The sequence below is a fragment of the Ictalurus furcatus genome, chromosome 28 (genome assembly GCF_023375685.1).
Source record: "Ictalurus furcatus strain D&B chromosome 28, Billie_1.0, whole genome shotgun sequence".
Classification (NCBI taxonomy): domain Eukaryota; kingdom Metazoa; phylum Chordata; class Actinopteri; order Siluriformes; family Ictaluridae; genus Ictalurus; species Ictalurus furcatus.
In genome coordinates, this window is record NC_071282.1 from 7,900,747 (window position 1) to 7,924,984 (window position 24,238).

Genomic DNA, 24,238 nt, shown 5'->3' on the forward strand with positions numbered 1-24,238 from the left:
CAACACAAAATCTTTCACACACACGCCAAAACACAAATATTTTCCCAACAGTTGACCGTCTTTATTTTTACATGTTAACAACACAAACTTGTCAGCATCTGCATTTAAACAAGACAACTGAAAACAAAAGAATAGACTATGGAACAGAACAGAAGAGAAAGTGTGTGTAGAGCACCGGTTCTCAAACTGGGGGCCGTGGCATCCTGGGGGGCTGACAGAGGCTACCGGGGGCCCTATAGATACTTTAGAACATTTTTAAAAAAAATTATTTTACCTGTATGTAAGTTAGGATTGTCAACCTTTGAACTATAATGTACATAAAAATGAGAAATATTAATAAATTATATATATTATACACAGCACACTAAGACACACCAAACAGACATCTGTTGATATACTAGTGTACAGCACTGTTAGCCACACGCTGATAAAACCTAAGACTATTTAAAATGGATACGTTTTTAGATAGAGGATGTAGACTCTTAGCTGAGAAAGTTAATATGAGTGAGCCTAGTGTGAAAAAAAAACTAAACTGTGCAGACTCTAGGGGGGCATACAGTGATGCACGCTACACAAAGGGGGCCTCACGCTGAAAAAGTTTGAGAAGCACTGGTGTAGAGAGAGAGAGTGAGTGTTTGTGGGTTAGCATGCATGCGTGTGTGTGCATATGTGTGTACTGTGTGCAAGGGCTAACCTAGATTATGTGGGAGCCTAAGGCAAAATACACGTATGTGGCCCTTCTGAAAGAATTATGTTACCCAGAGATACTGTCCCTTTACTTCCATGGAGGAATCGCAGTATACATGTGTTTTGAAGACTTAAAGTGCCCCAATTATGCTTTTTCCTTTCCTGATTACCTTTCATGTAGTGTGTTATATAGCTGTTTGTGAATGTAAATGTCTATACCTGATATACCTGTATGTTTCAGCGAAGCCAGAGGACAGACAGAAGCTTAGTAAAGCTGAGGATTGTGTAAAGGACATTAGACATTGGATGTTAACTAACTTCCTTCTACTTAATTCTGATAAAACAGAAATACTTTTATTAGGCCCACGTGTAGCTAGAAGTAATCTTTCTGATCACATGGTTACTCTGGATGGTCTTTCTGTTTCATCATGTGCAGCAGTTAAAGACCTTGGAGTGATTATTGACTCCAGCCTATCATTTGATGTTCATGTAGATAATAATACTAGGATAGCCTTCTTTCATCTCAGAAATATTTCTAAAATAAGAAACATATTGTCACTACATGATGCGGAAATACTAGTTCATGCATTCGTCACCTCTAGATTAGATTACTGTAATGCCTTACTGTCTGGATGTTCCAGTAGGAATATAAATAAGCTCCAGTTAGTCCAGAATGCAGCTGCTAGAGTCCTAACTAGAACTAGAAGGTACGACCATATCACACCGATATTATCAATACTGCATTGGCTCCCAGTAAAATCTCGCATTAACTATAAAATACTTTTATTAACCTATAAAGCACTAAATGGTCTCGCGCCACAATATCTAAGCGACCTTTTGGTTTTATATAATCCGCCACGCCTACTTAGATCAAAAGATGCAGGCTATTTGACGGTACCTCGAATAGTGAAGGCTACAGCAGGGGGAAGAGCTTTCTCTTATAGAGCCCCACAGTTATGGAACAGTCTTCCTATTAGTGTTCGGGACTCAGACACAGTCTCAGTGTTTAAGTCTAGGCTTAAAACGTATTTGTTTACTCAAGCCTACCCTGACTAGATTCTGTTCTACTACTTCGCAGTCATAATAATCTTTTTTCTCCCTCTCTCCTTTCGCCGAGCCCCACATGAATTTATGGAGATACTAGAGATCCAGATCCTTTCTGCCTCTGGATGGAGCTCAAATCTTCTTTAATTCCAGACTGGGACTACGGCTGCTCCTAAGGCCATACAGACTTCATATAAATCCATAATGAACTTTTTCACACTATCTGTTGTTACCCAGATGAGGATGGGTTCCCTTCTGAGTCGGGTTCCTCTCAAGGTTTCTTCCTCTTAAAACATCTTAGGGAGTTTTTCCTTGCCACCGTCGCCACTCAGTGGCTTGCTCAGTTGGGATAAATTCGCACCTTTAATATCTGTATACCATGTTGATATTTCTGTAAAGCTGCTTTGAGACAATGTCTATTGTAAAAAGCGCTATACAAATAAAATTGAATTGAATTGAATTGAACTGATACATGAACTCACAGATGGTCTATGTCAGAGGTTCCCAAACTTTTCCAGGGCAAGGTCCCCCAAATGGCATTAACATTTGACCGAGGCCCCCCTTTTGCAAGATGTCTTTAAAACACATTAAAAATACAGACTTCTGAATATATCCCCCTTTTTATTAATAATTACATATTACATCTTTACATTACATTAGGAATTGATTGTGTGTGTGGTTGTCTGAGAGTGAGAAGGAGAAAACATACTAGTGGGAGGGATGGGCACACCAAATTGTTGAGGCCCCTGGGGCCCCCTGGTCTTTGAAAACCACTGGTCTATGTGATACATATGGAGTAGAAGATACAGTGGAACGTGTCATCATATATAGTATAAAAGTACAGTGAAGAAAGGGTTTTATTATTATTATTATTAATATTAGTAGTAGTAGTAGTAGTAGTAGTAGTAGTAGTATTTTCCAAGTTAGCTCTGTATAGACTGTTGGCAGCACGCGATTTTTCGTAACTGATAGGTGGCGATATGCACAACTATTATCCAAAACGCTTCGGAAGAAGAAGAACAAGATAACGGCATGAAAAAAGGAAGAAGTAAGGAAGACGAGGATATAGTGGATTTAACTGTGGAAAACGACATATAAACACAGACTGACCATAGCTGGGTAAGACATGCATAGTAACAGCTAGTTACTCTGCGGCTACCTTATTTGAACTCCTGTGTTTTGTACCGCTTATCTCCGCTTAGGCCTCACGCTCAGCCGAGGCTTTCAGCGACTCTAGCTACTGTGCGCTGTAGTTATGGAAGACTGCGTAGAAAAGAAAGGACACGTTACCCAGAGTAACATTTTAATGTAGGCATAAATAAATACATAACAATAGTTTTGAAAGAGCTGTGTACATTTTATTTTTATTATAATAGCTGTAATTAACACCATATAGCTAGCTAAGTTGTTGACAAGGACAACCTTATAAAATTAGTTTTCACAGCTTTTTGGCGAGGAAATGCGGGCTTTGGGTTTTGTGGATTGTATTACATAGCTGGTAGAATAAAAACCAAGGCTTAGCATAACGTACAATATAGCCTCTTGCCAGCCCTTTCAGCATGCTAGCTGTAGTTAATGCCTAGCAGTATAAGAACTCACCCTATTGTTAAAAGCTAGATTAACTCGAGGGTTAATAGGTTGACTTAATTCCGTAAATGTTCATTGTCGCATTAATTTTCATTCAACCCTCGCCCGACATCGCTGTCGGGTGAATAGTGATTACTTGTTTGAAATGATACACTTACGAAATCCTAAGGCAGTTGAGAGTTGAACTTTTTACACCTTCGCATATGTAAGAGCTTGAAATTGCTTATACGGGTGTACTTTGAGTTGAAATCGAGTTTGGATGAAATTCAGTTGCATGTTTGCGTTATCTAATGTAAGAGAACAGTATTCCGTATACAATTACGACATTTTTAATATCAATGGACAACTTTAAATAGACATTATACATATAATAATATAATGCAAATATCAGTTGTCACACGTGCTGTAACGATTATTTGGGCTATGTAAAAGCTACTTGGCAAACAAGCTGTCATGGAGGATGATGGCACCTTAACAGTTTATCCCTTTCTTGGTTTCGCTGTCAAACACTACCTGCATTTACATGGACAACAATAATCCACTCTTAACCCGATTAAGACCATACTTTGATTAAGAAACTACTATGTAAACAGCAATTTTTAATTACCTTAATCTAATTAAGGTCATACTCGAAGTAAGCACTAATCGAATTAAGACAGGTGGAGTACTCCTGTTTTAGTCGCATTATGGACGAGTATTACAGACATGTAAACACCTTAATCACATTATGAACGTCGTGTGTGAGTTTTCACCGCATTTTGCAACAGGACACGATCACACATGGCAGTTTTACGTTTGACGGCGAACAAGAGAGTTCGGCTGCGTCCCAAACCGCATACTTGCCTACTATAGGCCTGTACTGAGGAAAAATACATGTGTCTCGGCTACTATATAGACGGTAAGTACACTGTTTGGGACGCAGGCCACGGCTTCAATCAGTTGTCTTTTAGCACGTATAGAATGACAAATAATTAACTGCACTTAAAGCGTTCGTAAAAAAAAAAATTAAATAAAAACACCCAAAACTGTATACAGTACCATAACGAAGACGAACTGTATGTTGACACGTGAAATTCTGGAGGGACGTCGGATGGCGTGGAGCGGTGACGTAATGACGCGGGCTGTTAATCTAATTGTGTTCTATAACATGTAAAACGGGAACGTGACAGGAGTATTCTAAAAGTGACTCATGTAAACACCTTAATCACATTATTATCTTAATCAGATTAAGGTCAATAATTAGATTACTGCTGTCCATGTAAACGTAGTCATTGAAGTGTATGTGAGGCATTGAAGCGACTATGGAAAGTAGTAGTGTTTCGTTCGTGAACCAATCGATGTTTGTGAACGAGTTGATGTACCTTCCAGAGTTGAAGCTGTTCTGTACTGAGGAATGGGCTAAAATTCCTCCAAGTTGATATGCAGGACTGAACAACAGTTACTGGAAACGTTTAGTTTCAGTTATTGCTGCACAAGGAGGTCACGCCAGCTACTGAAAGCAAAGGTTCACATACTTTTGCCACTCACAAATATGTAATATTGGATCATTTATCAATAAATAAGTGACCAAGTATAATATTTTTTTTGGCTCATTTTTAAAATTGGGTTCTCTTTATCTACTTTTAGGACTTAAAATCTGATGTTGTTTTAGGTCATATTTATGCAGAAATCTAGAAAATTCTGAACGGTTCACTTTCAAGCACCACTGTGTATTTGTAGGCATCTTCAGGACCATGCCCTGAGGCTATGCAACAAATCACGTGATGTGCCAATTACTGGTCAAAAGATACAATAACATGCCAAAACTTAGAGATGCACCGATACTACATTTTTCAGCTGATACTGATGACCAAGTTTACTCAGTGATATCGGCCGTTACCGATAGTTCTGCCTTTTATGCCTTCTTTTAAATTAATAATAATTAATTCCACAATTCTGAAAGAAATGCAAATGGAAACTTTATTCTCTCCATTTCAACAAGTTGTTTCACAATCACTGGTCTCTTAAAGAGAAAAAAACATTACTCAAATTAACATTAACACATAATTTAATCTTCAGAATTTAAAGATTTCTTAACTTATTGAATATCATTAATTCATATTAACATTGACTGAATTCTAATAAACCTCCTGTTAGTCTTGCATTCACTCACCACAAACAAAAGCATACTTCATCACTGAACATCAAACTGGTAATATAATAAATATATATAAATACACACACATACATACATACATACATACATACATACATACACAGTGCATCCAGAAAGTATTCACAGCGCTTCACTTTTTCCAAATTTTGTTATGTTACAGCTTTATTCCAAAATGGATTAAATTCATTATCCATCCATCTTCTACCACTTACTCCTTTTCAGGGTCACGGGGAACCTGGAGCCTATACCAGGGAGCATCGGGCACAAGGCGGGGTACACCCTGGACAGGGTGCCAGTCCATCTCAGGGCACACAATCTCACACACATTCATACACTACGGACACTTTAGACACGCCAATCAGTCTACCATGCATGTCTTTGGACTGGAGGAGGAAACCGGAGTACCCGGAGGAAACCCCCCCAGCACGGGGAGAACATGCAAATGCCATTAAATTCATTATTTTCCTCAAAATTCTACAAACAGTACCCCATAATGACAACATGAAAGAAGTTTGTTTGAAATCTTTGCAAATTTATTAAAAATAAAAAAACAAAAAAAGCACATGTACATAAGTATTCACCGCCTTTGCTCAATACTTTGTTGAAGCACCTTTGGCACCAATTACAGACTCAAGTCTTTATGAGTATAATGCTACAAGCTTGATGCTTCCACTACCATGCTTCACTGTAGGGATTGTATCGGCCAGGTGATGAATGGTGCCTGGTTTCCACCAGACATGACGCTTGCCATTCAGGCCAAAGAGTTCAATCTTTGTTTCATCAGACCAGATAATTTTGTTTCTCATGGTCTGAGAGTCCTTCAGGTGCCTTTTGGCAAACTCCAGGTGGGCTGTCATGTGCCTTTTACTGAGGAGTGGCTTCCGTCTGGCCACTCTACCATACAGGCCTGATTGGTGGAGTGCTGCAGAGATGGTTGTTCTTCTGGAAGGTTCTCCTCTCTCCACAGAAACACGCTGGAGCTCTGTCAGAGTGACCATCGGGTTTTTGGTTACCTCCCTGATTAAGGCCCTTCTCCCCCGATCGCTCAGTTTGGCCAGGCGGCCAACTCTAGGAAGAGTCCTGCTGGTTCCAAACTTCTTCCATTTACGGATGATGGAGGCCACTGTGCTCAATGGGACCTTCAATGCTGCAGAAATGTTTCTGTACCCTTTCCCAGATCTGTGCCTCAATACAATCCTGTCCAATCAACTGAATTTACCACAGGTGGACTCCAGTCAAGTTGTAGAAACATCTCAAGGTTGATCAGTGGAAACAGGATGCACCTGAGCTCAATTTTGAGTGTCATGACAAAGGCTGTGAATACTTATGTACATGTGCTTTTTTTGTTGTTTTTTATTTTTAATAAATTTGCAAAGATTTCAAAAAACTTCTTTCACGTTGTCATTATGGGGTATTGTTTGTAGAATTTTGAGGAAAATAATGAATTTAATCCATTTTGGAATAAGGCTGTAACATAACAAAATGTGGAAAAAGTGAAGCACTGTGAATACTTTGCAGATGCACTGTATACCAATAAACTTTTTTTTTATATATTAACATTAACCGGATATGAAATATACGACTCTACAAATATATTTTTCTGTGCAATATATATATATATATATATATATATATATATATATATATATATATATATATATATATATATATATATATACTTTTTCGTCCACTCATCTTCATCTAAATCTTTCAACGGTGTACTGGCGCTTTAATTCAGCGCGAGCAGCGCGGCTAAAAAATTTTTTAGATTCAACGCCAGAACTCCCGCTTCACTGCTGCAGCGTCCGGTTTAAAATTTTAGCAGTGTAGAGATTACAAACTGTCGTTTCGTCGTCACTCCACACGAGACATCATCTTTACACACAGCATGAAATCGATGTGTTTTCTCGCCCTCTTTTGATTGACAGGACATAATCGACCCTGATCATCTGATGTTTTTATACTATCAGTCAATGGGTGATAGTGGGAAAATTTGCCTTTGTAGGGGTCCACTCACTGGTCCAACGACAGTATCCAATGACATGGTAGAAGGATTCCCACATGTTCCTGTCTTTTTGAAGTGATGTGAATACATTTAAATTTGTCATTCCAATTCTGCATGACTCTCTCAGAAATTAAATCTGACTCCAGTTGTAAAAACCTCAATGTTGTATTTATTTCTTAGTTATTTGTATTTTGATACTTTTGATCTTATATACTGGATTAATTCTAATTTATTCTATACTTTATACTGTGCTCGTACATTCGGATTCCATGTCGAGTCTTGCGCCGGTCATGTACGAGGATCTCATTGTCACAAACTCGCCAGTCTTGGTCATCAGCCAGAGGTAATGGACTAATATTATTTAGACGACCGCCCCATGCTTACCCTTTCCAAAATAGTACTTTATTTGGTCCCCTTAGTTAGTAACACTTGGTTATAGTAACGTTATCTCTAGTTAGAAGTCATGACCACTAAAATCTACAGAGATAGACCAATAATATCTAAGTAAAATTAGCTTTATATAATCATGCCATAGTTTTCCTATGTGAACCTTAACGAGAGAAAGATTACAACAACCAGAGGTTTAGACTTCCCCCTATTTAGACTTGGTCGATCAACTGTATGTTGTCCTAAACAGGTATTTCATATCGAGCCTGCACACACTAAGTACACTTAACTAGAGCCAAGTCATTAACCTGGTCTCTTAGTTCCCTTAGTTAGTAACACTTACTTACGGTAACATTATTTCTAGCCAGAGGTCATGACCACTAAAATCTACGAAGATAGACCAATAATATCTGAGTAAAATTAGCTTTATATAACCATGCCATAGTTTCCTATGTACACATTAGCTAGAAGAATATTACAGTAATCAGAGGTTTAGACATCATCCTGTTTAGACTAGGTCGATCAACTTTATGTTGACCTAAACGGAAATTTCCTATCGAGCCTGTACACTCTAAGTACACTTAACTTAATGCCAGATTGTTAGCCTGTACTAACCTGGTCGCAGATTTGCTGTAACAAGGACTTAGCATAATCTACTAGAGACAATAATTTCAGAATAAATCAGAATATATTCAAGTCTAATAATTTATTAACCAGGTATGAAAACATCCAAATCCAATACAACTATTGATAATAATAAGAAAGAATTACATTCAACATTACATTACAATCTAATCCAAAACATAATACAACCTAAGAGAGACAACACTTACATACCTGGTAGAGGAAAATCTACACACAGTGATCGTGTGGGAGATCTGTCTACAGACTCCCCGAATCTTTGGCCAGCTCTCCCCTAAATATCCAGATGTTCTGTGGGTCCACCAAATGGTGTTGTTTGTGATTATAATTTGATGGTTGTGGAAGGATGTACCTTATTTACATACAGGAGGTAATTTGAGTGAGGGACCCTGGGAGGGTATGCCTTTAACGGCATGTAACATTTTATTTAAACCGCTATTGAGGGAATGAGACCGTATTTTCCAGTCACACTGAGAGCTTTTGTATAATACAGTAAACATGTATAGGTGACATCTTATTCGCATTAAAACATGTTATGTAATGTATATAGACTTTGGGTGTGTTTAGGGTGATCTTGACACAGAGAGAGAGAGAAGGGTGTGAGGAGAGGAAGGAAGAAACAGTTTAGTGACGATTTCCTAGTCTCTACTCAGCATGATGTGTTAATTCAAATGGAGATGCTAATTCTGCGAGAGAGAGGTCGAGTGTTCGTTCCCGTCCTCAGAGAGTAGTTCTCTCCCGGTTCAGATATTTCCTAGTCTCCACTGAGCCTGATGTGCTATTTCAGATGGAGGTATTAATTCTGCAAGGGAGAGGTTTGTTCTCAGAGAGTAGTTCTCTCTAGGTTCAGATATCTTGTCACCAGCCTTACACCTTTATCGGCCGATACCGATTATTGGCAGATACATCGGTGCATCTCTACTAAAAATGCTTACATCTAACTGCCATTTTTGCCATTCCTCCCAATTTTGTCCAATCTTCACCAAATTTGGCTTACATCATCCTGAGACTCGTCTAAAAAAAAAAAAAAAAAAAAAATTTATCAAAGGAACTCTGATATTCAAAACCATTCTCAAATAACGGACTGGCATATGTATGGAACTACAAATCATTCTTGAATCCCTTTGCCTAAAGTTATGTCTCTGCTTTCCTGTGATTGCTTAGGTAACAACTGTATCTGTGAATGTGCAGCTCACTGAGTCTGGGTCCTTTTCCCCCCAAAATGCTGCTTGCAGCTTTGTTGTTATTGTTATGCCTTAAAATGGATCATGCAGACCACGCAGAGACATTAAACTTGGTCAACAGGTAGTACTCCCTCCTGCTACTCGGGCAAGTTAGATTTGCCTTGTCAGCCTAATGGTGGTGCTATAGTGCAAGGTTTTAATTTTTTGGTCCGTATCTCATGAACCACAAATTTGGTGACAAACTACTCAGGAGCATATGAATAATTATAATTATTGTAATTATTATAATACAATAATTATCAAAAACACCTTGGCATTTCTAAAGAATATGGCTGCCTCGTGCCAATCAATTCTAATGAGGCAGAGGCTAATTTAATCAAACAGCTGTAATTAAGGATTGCTTTCATGAACTCACACGAAACTTCAGCACCAAGTACATTACAAGATACTGAGGTAATATGCATAGTTTGGGGCATGGTCATGCATAGGGGTGGAGTTCAGCTAACACTTTCTTAGGAACTGTAAATCTGATAGAACTGAAAATTCGTATGGTGTACATACGTGCTATTCTGTAAGTAGATTTTTGATAACGTAATTACTTAAAAAAAAAAAAAAAAAAAACCCATTTCAGCATGCATTTGACATTCAGCTATCTTCACTCAAGCTGAATGGTAGGTTCATGTAGGGACCCACTACTATCTAAAGCAGTATCACTCAAATTAGCCACTGGGGAACTAGTTGTGTTTGTTCACACACAAACATGCATATCTCTTGAAAATTAGGCGTACAGTGAAAATTCATTTTAGGTTGATTCTTTTGCGCAAACTTTAGCATTTTTCTGTACCCACTTAAGTTTGTTATAATTTGCATAATATGCTAAACCCACTTTTGCAAAGTAATCCTAGGAGTTTTTAATTGTCTTCATAATTGTGGTGTCTCAATCTCAATAATTATTAAAACCATGTTGAAATTTGGCACTTATGATAAATCGGCTTGCATGATTTCACACAAAACGTGAGATCAGATTGTAGAGCTTTGTTTTTCATCAATGGGGAAATTTGCTGGATTGCTCTGTTCAGTGAATTGCAAAATCAAATTTTTTTTTTTTTCTACATTCTGGATGTCGTAACATGCATGCCCTGATGTTAGAGATGGTTTGTTGGTAAGTAATTCATCTAAGGTTGGTGTTTCAACTGGAGCTGCAACAACTAATCGATAATAATCGATTATGAAAATCGAAAGTTGGTCTGCGTGCGGCACAGTGTACTAGGGATGTCATGATACCAAAAATGTAGTACTCGGTACCGATACCACCAAAAGTACATGATACTCGATACCAAAGTCAATACCACGGTGCGGTTTAAATAAAAAAATTTAAACTCCTGGTGGACATCCTCTGGCTAATACTGGCAAAAAGAGCATATATATTTTAGTTATCAAACACTGTCTGACAATGACTAATAAAACAGTGAAGGCTACAAGTGCTAAGGTGCACTCCTAAGTGCGCACGCACGCACACACGCACACACCCCCTTATACCCTGAATGCAAGCATTAGTTTAAATTCGCTGATATGGTGGCAGGCCAAAAAGATTTATTAAAAGCATTAACATTTCAATAATTATTAGTGACATTAGGGTACATTTTGCTGACAGGTCATGGGCTGAATGGTGATGCATGGTGGCCCATTAGGAGGTAGTTTATAACATTGCAGTGCGTTAGCATCGTTAACTGACTATCGCAAACATTACATGGAGCATAACGTTAGCGGGTTTCACGGCCACAATGCCAGCTGCCTCAAGCAAACGTAATATAGGGCCTGTGTTTCACCAAATTCCAGGTGTTTCCTCACTTTGTTTGAAATGAACGATAGCATCGGTTGCACACGGGCAACAGATGCTACCTTTCCTCTCAACAAGCTTTTCTCTCTCTGCCTCTCAACGAGTCGGGGCAGAGCTAAAATTGTCACTATCTTCTGTAGTTTTTCCTGTGTGCTTGTAGGCGTTCTTCTTCTTCTTTACCACTTGTGGACCGATTAAAACACTTGCGCGTATTTTCTGCCCCCTTCAGTTCCGGAAGAACTGCAACCCCGGTACCTTCATCACCAACGTACCTAGGCTACTGCAGAAAAACAAGTACCGTCACGTTTTAAGAATCTTGGTACCGACTTGGTATCGAAGTATATCGAAGCCTATTTTCACTAATAATTATTCAAATGTTAATGCTTTTAGTAAATCTTTTTGCCCTGCCACCATATCAGTGAATTTAAACTAATGCTTGCATTCAGAGTATAAGGGGTGCGTGTGCACGTTTAGGAGTGCACCTTAGCACTTGTTATTAGCACTTAGCACTGTTTTATTAGTCATTGTCAGACAGTGTTTGATAACTAAATTATGCCCCCTCTCTCTTTTTGGCAGTATTAGCCAGAGGAAGACGAGGCTTCCTCTTTAAAATTAAAATTGCTTTTTAACTTTATTTAACATTTTTTATCATTTAAAAAAATTTTTTTTTTTTTACCACACCGACTTTGGTATCGTGTACTTTTGGTGGTATCGGTACCGACTACTAGATTTTTGGTATTGTGACATCCCATATATATATATATATATATATAGACACAAACACACATGAGTATTTATATATTTTATATATATATATATATATATGTAAGTGTTTTTCAATAATTTTTTATGGATGCACAAAAAGCACAGACTTAAACTACAGTCCTAAATGAATAATATATATTCTGGTGTGTGTGTATATTGGGTTCTTTTCAGTCTTATATAATTGGAGAAACAGTTGTGTAAAATTTTAGTCTGAAGTTTAAATTTGTTACATTCAGTTTGTGGATTTTATTTTAAATAAATGAAAAAAATTATACTGAAAGTTTACCCCCCATCCCACCCCCCATCTGATTGATCGATTAATTGGAAATAAATAAATCAATCATCAATAGTCGACCAACTAATCGATTATGAAAACAATCATTGGTTGCAGCCCTAATGTTAATTAAACATAACTAATGAAAGATCCATCTATCCATCCATCTGCAATTTAGCTAATCATTGGTCACTGGAGAACTGTGTGTGTGTGTGTGTGTGTGTGTGTGTGTGTGTGAAGCAGGACTCGGGAGACGGACTCCTGTTGTTTATTTCACCCTTGAGCGCTTGTGTGGCCATAGTTTACACAAAAATAAATAAATAAATACAACTCTCAGCTGGTGGTTCAAGTTTGAGGGGGCAGTGTGTTTGTGTCAGCTTTGTCTTTGGCACATCTGAGAGAGAGGAAAAAAAATAATAAAAAGTGTGTGTCCTCACTGCAGCCTGTAACGCAATGATGTATTGGCAGTTGAAAGTAGGGTTGCAACTAATGATTATTTTCATAATCGATTAGTTGGTTGATTACCTACACCCCAACCCCCCCCCCCCCCACCTTTCAGTACCATTCCTTTTGTTTTTCATTTATTTTAAATTAAATCTACAAACTGAGTGTTACAAATATAAACTGCATAATAAAACTTTACACAACTATTGTATATATGTATATATAACTATAATATTACCTTTCTAAAATTCATACACTAGATGGTAGAGTATACAGCGCATAGTGTAAGTGTATAGTACGTCATTTGGGACACAACTTTACTATTTACTCTCCGATGCGTGTTTTCAGAACAGAAGTAACGTAGTGAGTAAATTGCCACGCACAGACCAACTAATCGATAATAAGATTCGTTGACAACGATTTCATAATCGATTATTATCGATTTTATCGATTAGTTCTTGGAGCTCTAGTTTACATGCAAAGATTTTCACCAGTCCTAATGAATTAATCCCAATTTTAGTTGCCCTTTGAACTGTTTGCATTTATTTTAAACCAGACAATTTTCATTAATATTATTAAGATAGTGGGGGTGAAAGCGCGTAAGCAAGCAGAGAGTGGTATGTTAAAGCCCACATTACAGTAGAGTTGGCTTCCGTCTTAGCAAAAAACTCTTCCAAGTGTGATTTTTAAGCTGACTGAGTTTGTAACCAAAATTACTTGGCATTTAGTATCTGCCAGACATTCATGCTTACATTATTCCTCTGTAAAAAAAAAAAAGCACTTAGTCATCTGTTGTTACCAATATTAAAAGCCACTGTCTGGGAATAACTGCCCAAGAAATAAAGTTGGGTTTTTTTACAGCTTATTTTTTAGAGTGTATGCCCCTGTTGAATATCTGATGCATTTCAAATGCTGAGCCAACTTTTATTGTGGTAAATTCCTGTCCCTCGTCTGCCTTAAAATGTTGATGTGCCTCCAATCTAACCTTTTAAAAAATGTTCACAATTATTTTAAGTAGATTAATATCACTGACTCAGATGTGCAGAATTCACACATTGGTTTCAATAACAAACTTAATCTGACACAAAGGTACTTGTCTAGTTGATCGATTATTAAAGCGGACATTAACCCTCCTCCTTAAATCTGATAGAACTTTTATTCGGATTGGCCTCAGTTGATTTACTCTATTCCATTTGAGGAGTTTACATAGATGCTTTTTTTCAACGCTTTTAAAATTTGTTTCATTAGTAGTTTCTAAATTCTCAGCTATGAATGTATGAGCCAAAATATTTATATGGGCAGTTTGTTTGAATAATATGTACCCCCTTGTGTGCTACAAAATGTTTGTATGTGCTACTCAATTCTTTAGCCTGATAGCACCAGGCCTACTCAAAAAAGTGTACAGCCCTGTGTGCTGATATCAGATCGGTGCCATCTCTAATAATTAGAAGTAAATATTAATTTTGTTAAATTGCAGTGGTAGTCAACAATGCAGATAAAGAGGAAATGATAAACATATTTAAGAGGTATTGTCAGATGCAAGAGCCCAACTGGCAGATGTAAGATTTATACTGACTAATGTATTAGAAAGAGATAGTGGAGGTGAAAGAGAGCAAAATAGTGGGGGTGAGAGTGGTATGTCACAGACCATATTACAGTAGAGCTGTTGCTGGTGATGAGAGACAGAGTATGACTTCTTTGGACCACACCCTAGTATATTTCAAATATGTGGTAAACAAATTTTATGTAAAATTAAAGTGTAAAATACGCTCTGTGCCTAGTTTGTGGCAGCATTATGTTTTCGTGTTGTCTGTCTGTCAGAGATTCTGTTTAGTGCGATATTTCAAGAACCAGTAGTTGAATGTTTGTATGATTTTATATGTAATTATTTTTGTAACTAGCAGATGTACTGATTAGATGTTGGAATTGACCAAAACAGGGTCATGGCCACATCAATGTAAAATGTCTGAAATAAGTTCCTTCAACTTTCTACTTTGTCTTCTATTTTAAGGATTTTTGAGGAATGCAAATTGGTAACATTACGGACCAGACTTGTTTGCGTTGGAGGCATTCTCGTCAGTGCTGTTTGCATTAAGTTCTACTTTTTGTAGAACAGAAAAATGTATGTAGGCATGATAGAAAAAATGGAAACAGGGTACAGATAGTTCTATTTGTGGATTAGTAACCATGATGTACTACACTGTTCAGTGGAAACATGCTGTCGAGCATATTACATGGGCCAAGGCAACAGTTAAACCAATACGGGGACCAACAGAATTTAAACATTGAAAGTCTCAGACTTAGGATTTTATTCGCAGTTTAAAACTCTATTAAAACAAAAATTAAAAAAGAAAACCTCCTGTATTTTATAAGTAAAATTTGAGGGTGGGAGCATGCATTGAATGTTTACTTTTGTCTTTGTATGTGCTTAGAGTTTCATGATGCCTGAGGTACGTGATTTGTCAGATGCCCTAACAGAGATGCTTATGGATCCCATCACTGGTGTAGGTGTTGTGGCCTCAAGAAACAGAGCACCCACTGGCTACGATGTGGTAAGTGTCCTAGCATACAGTATTTTCCAGACAATTAAGCATTCCTAATAATTCAGCAATACTGCTTTCTTAGGAAAAAGTAATCAGTACAGACATTGCTTTGTAATTAATATTTTATTGCTAATTAATCAGCCCCTCCAGGAATTTGCAATCGCAGAAATGAATGCAAAATCAAGAAAACTCCACAATATTCGGAGGAGCTTGCAATTTTTCCAAAATTACTGCAGATTTGGGCCAAGACGCATTGTGTGATATCATCACAATGTGCATTCAACCAAAGCCTTCTTCAATTCATATGCATCGAACATGAGTACAGCTAAAAGGTCTCATTTACTAACAAATTTCACAGTGAAGGGCATGCAAAACAATTTCATGCAGTTGCAATTTTGCTAATTCAAGTAGTTGTTCATAAAAAAAAAAAAAAAAGCACAAAAGGTGCATTGCAAATTTTGAAAAAAAACTGTAGCAAAATCAAGCATTTTTGGCTGCAATAATCTCAAAAAACTCCAAAAAATCCTGTATGGACTGATTAACAGTGGTTTCTATCGATCTATCGACCAATCAGCCATTACATTAAAACCACTTAACTAATATTTTGTAGGTCCCACTTGTACTGCCAAAACAGATTTGACCTGAAGAGGCATGGACTACATAAGACCTCATAAGATCAGCTAAGAGGATGTTAAGTGCCATCCTATTTTGTAAAGTCATGACTTTACAAATGAGATTTAAATTTGTCAAAATCAGTAGTCTGGTTGATGAATAGTTCCTGCTCATATGCCAGTTTGTTTCTCATTTGTATTGCCTGCTATCCCCCAAAATGGAACGAGACCCCTAAAGATTTTGTCTTGAGGCTAAACGTGCCGCTGATCCTGGGGAATATCAAGTGATGAGCCCAACAACTGTAACTTGTAATGGTTATAGGTAGGGATGCACCGAATATTCGGCAACCAAAATTATAATTTCGGTTGCCAAAATTAATAAGTGAAAAGGCAGAATAAATTTGACCGAACAATGACGAGTTTGATGACGCGACCAAATAGTCCAGCAACCAGAGTGAGACGCGCGAATGTCACGATCTCCCCTTCTGGCAGCGAGCGCGGCGAGATGAGGGGGCGCTCGCATGCACAAGCTACGTGCACGAGTGCTCAGTGAGCGCATGCTCTTCGGATGTTGACAACCATGACATTGTTTACTGTGGACATGTGCGTTTGTTTTGTTTCTATTCTGTCTCCTCCTTGTTTTGTCATTGGTTGTTGTTCGGGGGGGTGGCTTTTTTGTTTTCAGCTGCCAGCGCTTAGCGCTGATTACATTCGGGATATATACCACTGGATATATACCCTGTACACCTCGCGGAGTATTCTGTCACGTCGCGAGACGTAAGGAAGTAGAGTACGGGAGCAGGTGCAGGTAAAGACGTATTTATTTAAGGGCAGGCAGACAAATCCAAATCGTAATCCAAAAAAGTAGTTAAAACAGGCGAAGGGTCGGGTGATCGGCAAACAGGCATAAACGGGGCAAAGCAGGAATCAAAGTTGCGATCACAGAAAACAGGGTCAAAACACAAAACAAGAAATATGAACTAGTACTATGGACTTGGAGCGGAAAAACCAGCGGGGACTAAATGAACTGATCTATAGCTTAAACTAACTAAATCTATCAAGGAACATAACATTAACAACGTATCTAACTATCCTATATCTACTATAATACTCCGCGAGGTGTACAGGGACGCAAGCGGTATATATCATGAATATAATCAGCCGTATAGAACCGAATAGAACCATTTTTTGCACTCTTGTCAATGCACTTTTTAATGCACTTTTTTGTTGTAGGCTACAGAGTGTTCCATTCTTTCAGCAGTCAGTTATAGGCCTAACATAGGCTATTCAAGGGGGGGCTCAAAGATGACCACATCAAAATATTTTTATTTTACTAATTTATTTATTTAAAGTTATATTGTGCCTTGTTAGTAGCCTATGCCTGCTGGAATGAAAAAAAATGTTCAGTGTTAAATAAATATTTTGAAATTGTAGTTTTTGTAATTGATTTTTTCTTAGATTTTGACTATTTAATTTATGCAGTGGTGAAAAAAAATGGCAAAATAAATGGAAAAAACACAAAAAACATGTTCGGTATTCGGCCTTCTGCCAAGTTTTTCATTATATTCGGTTCCGGCTTCGGCCAAGAATTTTCATTTTGGTGCATCCCTAGTTATAGGTGTGATTACTTGAACCCACACCTGTGGGCCTGGTCGAACAATACTTCATCATGCATACCACCCTTTGGGAAGGAATGTATATGCCTGGTTACCACACACCCAATATATATTGGTGACTGACACTGTCCCATTTGGCCCGGCATCCATGGCATCCCATTTCCAGTAACATTTAACCCATTAATGTCTACCCAGACAGTATTATCATTGTTTTAGTCAGTTTTTGTCACTGCTGCTTTTAAGAAACACATGTATAAAGTCTACCCAAATATATGTAACATTATCCAATACCATGCCTACAGAGGTTGACCATGTATCTAGGGATGCATTCCCTCTGCAGAACCAGACATTAAATCACTTGAGCTGGGGAATGCACTGTTTGGGTCAATGAGGCTGCAGTTTTTGCATTCAAGGGGCTCAGAAAAAATCTGGCCACACAAATAGGCATTCAGATTGTTTAATCTTAAGACCGTCAGTACACTCCTAGGGTGTCACCTCGGGATGGTAGTTAGAACCATCGACTCAGATAAACAGGTTGCAAGCCATTGATGAGGTAAACCTCAACAAAGAATAAATGATGTATAAACTTTTTTTTTGTTAGGGAGTAATTCTTGCGGATGTTAACAATAGTGATATAGCAGATAGAGAAGAGATATGACAACTGTTGCTTATTTTACAACTAAAGAAATTGCTAACCTAGCTGACTTGTATAGATATTCATGTGCTGAATTAAGTTAGGTTAGCCAGCGGTGCTAGCAAGCTGACGTTACATACAGTATCTCACAAAAGTGAGTACACTCCTCATATTTTTGTACATATTTGATTATATCTTTTAATGTGACAACACATTTTCCTACAATGTAAAGTAGTGGGTGTACAGCTTGTATAACAGTGTAAATTTGTCGTCTCCTCAAAATAACTCAACACACAGCCATTAATATCTAAACCGCTGGCAACAAAAGTGAGTACACCCCTAAGTGAAAATGTACAAATTGGGCCCAAAGTGTCAATATTTTGTGTGGCCACCATTATTTTCCAGCACTGCCTTAACCCTCTTGGGCATGCCGTTCACCAGAGCTTCACAGGAGTCCTCTTCCACTCCTCCATGACGACATCATGGAGCTGGTGGATGTTTGAGACCTTGTGCTCCTCCAGCTTCTGTTTGAGGATGCCCCACAGATGCTCAATAGGGTTTAGGTCTGGAGACATGCTTGGCCAGTCCATCACCTTCACCCTCAGCTTCTTTATCAAGGCAGTGGTCGTCTTGGAGGTGTGTTTGGGGTCGTTATCATGCTGGAATACTGCATACTGATCATGCTCTGCTTCATGTCACAGTACATGTTGGCATTCATGGTTCCCTCAATGAACTGTAGCTCCCCAGTGCCGGCAGCACTCGTGCAGCCCCAGACCATGACACTCCCACCCCCATGCTTGACTGTAGGGAAGACACACTTGTCTTTGTACTCCTCACCTGGTTGCCGCCACACACGCTTGACACCATCTGAACCAAATAAGTTTATCTTGGTCTCATCAGACCACAGGACATGATTCCAGTAATCCATGTCCTTAGTCTGCTTGTCTTCAGCAAACTGTTTGCGGGCTTTCTTGTGCATCATCTTTACAAGAGGCTTCCTTCTGGGACGACAGCCATTCAGACCAATTTGATGCAGTGTGCGGCGTATGGTCTGAGCACTGACAGGCTGACCCCCCACCCCTTCAACCTCTGCAGCAATGCTAGCAGCACTCATACGTCTATTTCCCAAAGACAACCTCTGGATATGACGCTGAGCACGTGCACTCAACTTCTTTGGTCGACCATGGCGAGGCCTGTTCTGAGTGGAACCTGTCCTGTTAAACCGCTGTATGGTCTTGGCCACCGTGCTGCAGCTCAGTGTCAGGGTCTTGGCAGTCTTCTTATAGCCTAGGCCATCTTTATGTAGAGCAGCAATTCTTTTTTCAGATCCTCAGAGAGTTCTTTGCCATGAGGTGCCATGTTGAACTTCCAGTGACTAGTATGAGGGAGTACGCTGACACCAAAGTGACAGCGCTGACACCAAATTTAACACACCTGCTCCCCATTCACACCTGAGACCTTGTAACACTAACAAGTCACATGACACCGGGGAGGGAAAATGGCTAATTGGGCCCAATTTGGACATTTTCACTTAGGGGTGTACTCACTTTTGTTGCCAGCGGTTTAGACATTAATGGCTATGTGTTGAGTTATTTTGAGGGGACAGCAAATTTACACTGTTATACAAGCTGTACACTCACTACTTTACATTGTAACAAAGTGTCATTTCTTCAGTGTTGTCACATGAAAAGATATAATCAAATATTTACAAAAATGTGAGGGGTGTACTCACTTTTGTGAGATATTGTAAATACCTAACGATCATTATCCTGCTGGGGATAGGTTTTGTGTTACTTACTTTCCCTGGGTGGGACTTGTTCCAATTAAACGTCTCATTTTGAGACACTGTTTATGATTTATTGGGAATATAAAAAAAAAGGAGTGGGTGTATTTTTACCATTGTAGGGTGGTTGTGTTCACACTCTGCTAACACATATGTATGTTCAAACACCATTTAAAAGTGAATTTTGCATAATTGGTCCCCTGTAACATACCATGCCTGATAACTTGACAATTCGAAAACTCGATCATCTTAACTAATGCCATTTGTTATGGAGCATCACTGCTGCTTATGCATCGTTACAGGAGTTTTCAGATAAAATGGTGCCGAACAAAAGCCAACTTTATATCTCAGTTGGTTTATCACTCAAATAAATAGTGAAAATCAAATTTAATTGTTGCTGAAATGCAATTGTTATCGACCAATAACATGACATTATTCATAAACATTTGTATAATGTTTTTATAAACATGTGTAAGAGAAATCTTAAAGGATATAGTTTAACCTCTTTTACTGGTAGCCAAAAAATGGCATTTTTGTCTGTTTTGGGGGTACCTGTGTTCAGCATTGATTTGTTTTGTGATATCACACACCACAGTAGTGGTTAATGTTTCATATGAAAGTAGACACTTAAGACTTTAAGAATTAGTAGTTATTTCAAGTATTTCTTCTTTTACGTAGCCTACCTGGGGCAATATATTCATTTTTTTTATTATAAAAAAAATATTTACTTTTAACATAAATGTTTTATCTTAACAGCAAATGTTGATATCAACCCCATTCCTGGTCTTAAAGATGCCCCAAGTACTTGTCCATGAACACCCAAAATATGAGGAGGTTATCTCTAACCACTAAAATTGTGTGTAAGGTTATCCAAACAGGTTAAAACCTCTCCAAAATGGCACCAAACGTCTCCAAATGACAAAACCTCTCTAAATGGCACAAAGCTTATAAAAATGGAACAAAGCCTTTAAAAATTGCAGACTTCTAGAAATATCAAAATTTTCAAACATTTTTTTTAAAAAGGCACAAAATAACCTCTCCAAAATGCACCAAACATCTCCAAATGGCACAAAATGAAAACAAATGGCAGTAGCATGAACTATGTTGCACAATGTGTAATTTCACACACAAAAAAAAGTCTGAAACATACTTATAAAATATAATGTTTATTTAACATTATAATGTTAAATAAACTGGTGCCAGAGCCCCAGGTGAATGAGCACTTGCTCTCCGAATGGCTCAAATGATAGACACACGAGTGACCCCTCTCCTCGGACTTCTTTGGGGGGTAGATAGAACCCCTCAACTCAATCCACATAGTCTTCCTCAAAAAAAAAAATAAACAAGAGCCACTCGGAAATAACTGCTCCAGAAGCTGTGACGCGTTCAGGCTATTTCGGGAGCACGCTGCCGCTATAAGACGCCGATAAATCGCACGCTGAGCGAAAACCAGTAGAAAACTAGCGATCAGAAAAGACTGCCAAACATGCAAAAACCTGCTGTATAAAGTTTTGCAGGAAGACCGCTAGAGCGGAGAAGCCATTTCCTGATAGTTTCTCTGCACAGGCCTGTAAAGCTTTGCTGATTGGCCTGTACCCGCTGACACACAACTCAAGACCAATGGATGCACGCGTAAAAGGTTTAGTTGTGCTGTTTACACTTTTGATTTTGTCAGCCTCTGAGTGTTCAATCATGTCGAGTTTGGGCTTGTTTGAAAGCTAGAGGTATCTACAATTGGTCCAAGTGGGTGTCAATCAAGTTATACTGCCCAATTAAAATTTAGGAGGCGGGTTGTTCAGCATAGCCAAAGCAGATTAGCGTTTTTTAGATGGTGTCTCAGTTCAGTTTATGGCTAATTACTAAATTCCAGAGGGGTGGGATATCAAAACACTTAATGCATTTTGAAGAGGACATTTGTGACTAAATATGGAACTTTGCATTTGTTTTCTTCAGTAAAGCTGATGGACTTTATACCGATGGAAATATGCATGATTTACAAAACCGCAAGCGAACTGGATTTTCGTCTATGTAGGTAATGTAAGGTAGTAAAGGTTTATACAAGTCCGACCTCGGGTTTAAATGTTATAATTTTATTGTGGCAGTTGTATACGGTATTTACTATCAAAAAAGATTTAGTCGTGCTCTCCGATTGATCTCTGTCTCATTGTTTTCGTGGAGAGGTGTGAATTGTTTGCCCAGCAGGGAGCTCAAACTCTGGCCTTTTCCCATCCCCCTGCTCACCAGGAGTTAAGCACACAGTCATGAAACTGCACACAAAGAAAGCCACCAGTGTCCTGACTAATCTTATACCAGAACTGCGGCGATAAAATAATTCATTTGTTTATACTAATTGAAAATGTCCGATAAGTCGTTTTCCATTCCGCCGGCGGAATGAACGCAAGTGTCTGGGCGAAAGGGGTTAAATAAACTCACCTTCCATGCTCCCATTCAGTCTATTGTCTTTATTGCCAATTGTCCTTTCACATTTCTTTGCTTCACATCGCAAAATTTTACACCTTTGACCTTGGTGTGAGTCAACCGTATGCCTCTAATCCAGTGGGGGCTGGTGCTTTTCAAGAGTGGAGAGGCATACCGTGGTGCTTGTAAGTTTGTGAACCCTTTGGAATTTTCTATATTTCTGCATAAATATGTGGAAAATCTGATTATTTTTGGTCATATTTATGCAGATTATATATAGATCGCTTGAAGTGTTTTTTAAAAAAATTTTATTTTTATAAAGGCATTTAGAATTTCAGTAGGTTTGAAGAGGTAAGAGGTTTTAAAATTCAAACATTAAACATAATTGGAAAACCTGTTAGTGTTTAATAACAGTCTAAAATGGTACATGGCATGCAACTTGAGACACAATGCAGACACCATGCCACATGATACTATACTGCACATTTTATGTTTGTATTCCAGCACCGGCATACATAGTGTTAATTTTTGTGGATGTGCACAAGCTGACAGTCAAACCACCATAGGATACATGCGGCAGCCATCGTGTGTATGTGTAGTTAAAAGCAAATATAATACAGCCATAAAGTATCCCGCCATTGTGCTGTCAAGAAACCTGAGTGATTGCGTTGTGCTGACAAACATAAAAGAACTATATTTCTCTTGCAAAAGATAGGAATCTGATCAGTAAACTTACCTGTTGACATTTCCTCATCGAAAACATTTGTTTGTGTTTGGCTGTGGTGTTTTTCACCTAGATTCTCTAATCTCTGGCTGTGATAGAGCAGTGCTGCTCTTCATGCGATCAAAAACACTGCAGTTTTCTTGACCGATATTAATCTCCTGTTTTATCAGTTGTTTCAGCAGGTTTGCTGTTTTACCTGACTTTGCAACTGCTAGGTTAAGGCATTTAGAACTATTGTCATCTATTACAAGTTTATCCACTCTCTTTGCTTTCCATGCATCAAGAACCCAGTCAGACTTGGATGTCATTTGCCTATTTTGTCTTCTTTCTTTCACTCTCCTTTTTAAATAATTGTAATACTTTGGGCAAAAAGTACAATGATTATCAAAAATAGGTGAGAATATTTGGTACGCTATATTATATTGTACTCTATACTATATTGTAGTATTGACGTGTTCATGTTGGTGTCTTTTGTGTACCAATTTTTTGTACCCAGCCCTACATGCTGCAAATGATAAATGTACTTGAGTATCAGCGTACTATACAAACTTATTCCGTTGCATAGTTTGTCTCCAGGAGCTGGGTTGCTGATCACTGTGTACCAACTATTAACATTGATTAACAGAAAGCAGAAATGTCTGACAAAAGGACACACTGGGGTGCTCCTCATTCATTCTTTTTTTCTTCCCAAAGATTGCACAAACCACAGATGGAATGGATGCTGACTTATGGAAAGATGGACTGTTCAAATCGAAGGTGACACGCTACCTTTGCTTCACTAGGGTCTTCTCCAAAGAAAATGTAAGTAATGTACATTTTTTCTTGGATTGAATTTTATACAAAGTAGTATTTTGAATCAGGAATTGTATTCATTTAATATGAACAATTTTTTCTT

The 24,238-nt window shown here is 38.2% G+C and overlaps 1 protein-coding gene across 2 annotated transcripts in view; it reads left to right on the forward strand.

The window, feature by feature from the left end:
- The first annotated feature begins 2,718 nt into the window (after window positions 1–2,718).
- Window positions 2,719–24,238, forward strand: part of mvb12ba (multivesicular body subunit 12Ba) — a 90,115-nt gene continuing 68,595 nt past the window's right edge. For both annotated transcript variants that reach the window (XM_053618409.1, XM_053618410.1), the window contains exons 1-3: window positions 2,719–2,850; window positions 15,447–15,566; window positions 24,037–24,144. In XM_053618409.1, coding sequence (XP_053474384.1) covers window positions 15,453–15,566; window positions 24,037–24,144 — 222 coding nt within the window. In that variant the 5' untranslated portion in view covers window positions 2,719–2,850; window positions 15,447–15,452. The remainder of the gene's footprint in view (window positions 2,851–15,446; window positions 15,567–24,036; window positions 24,145–24,238) is intronic.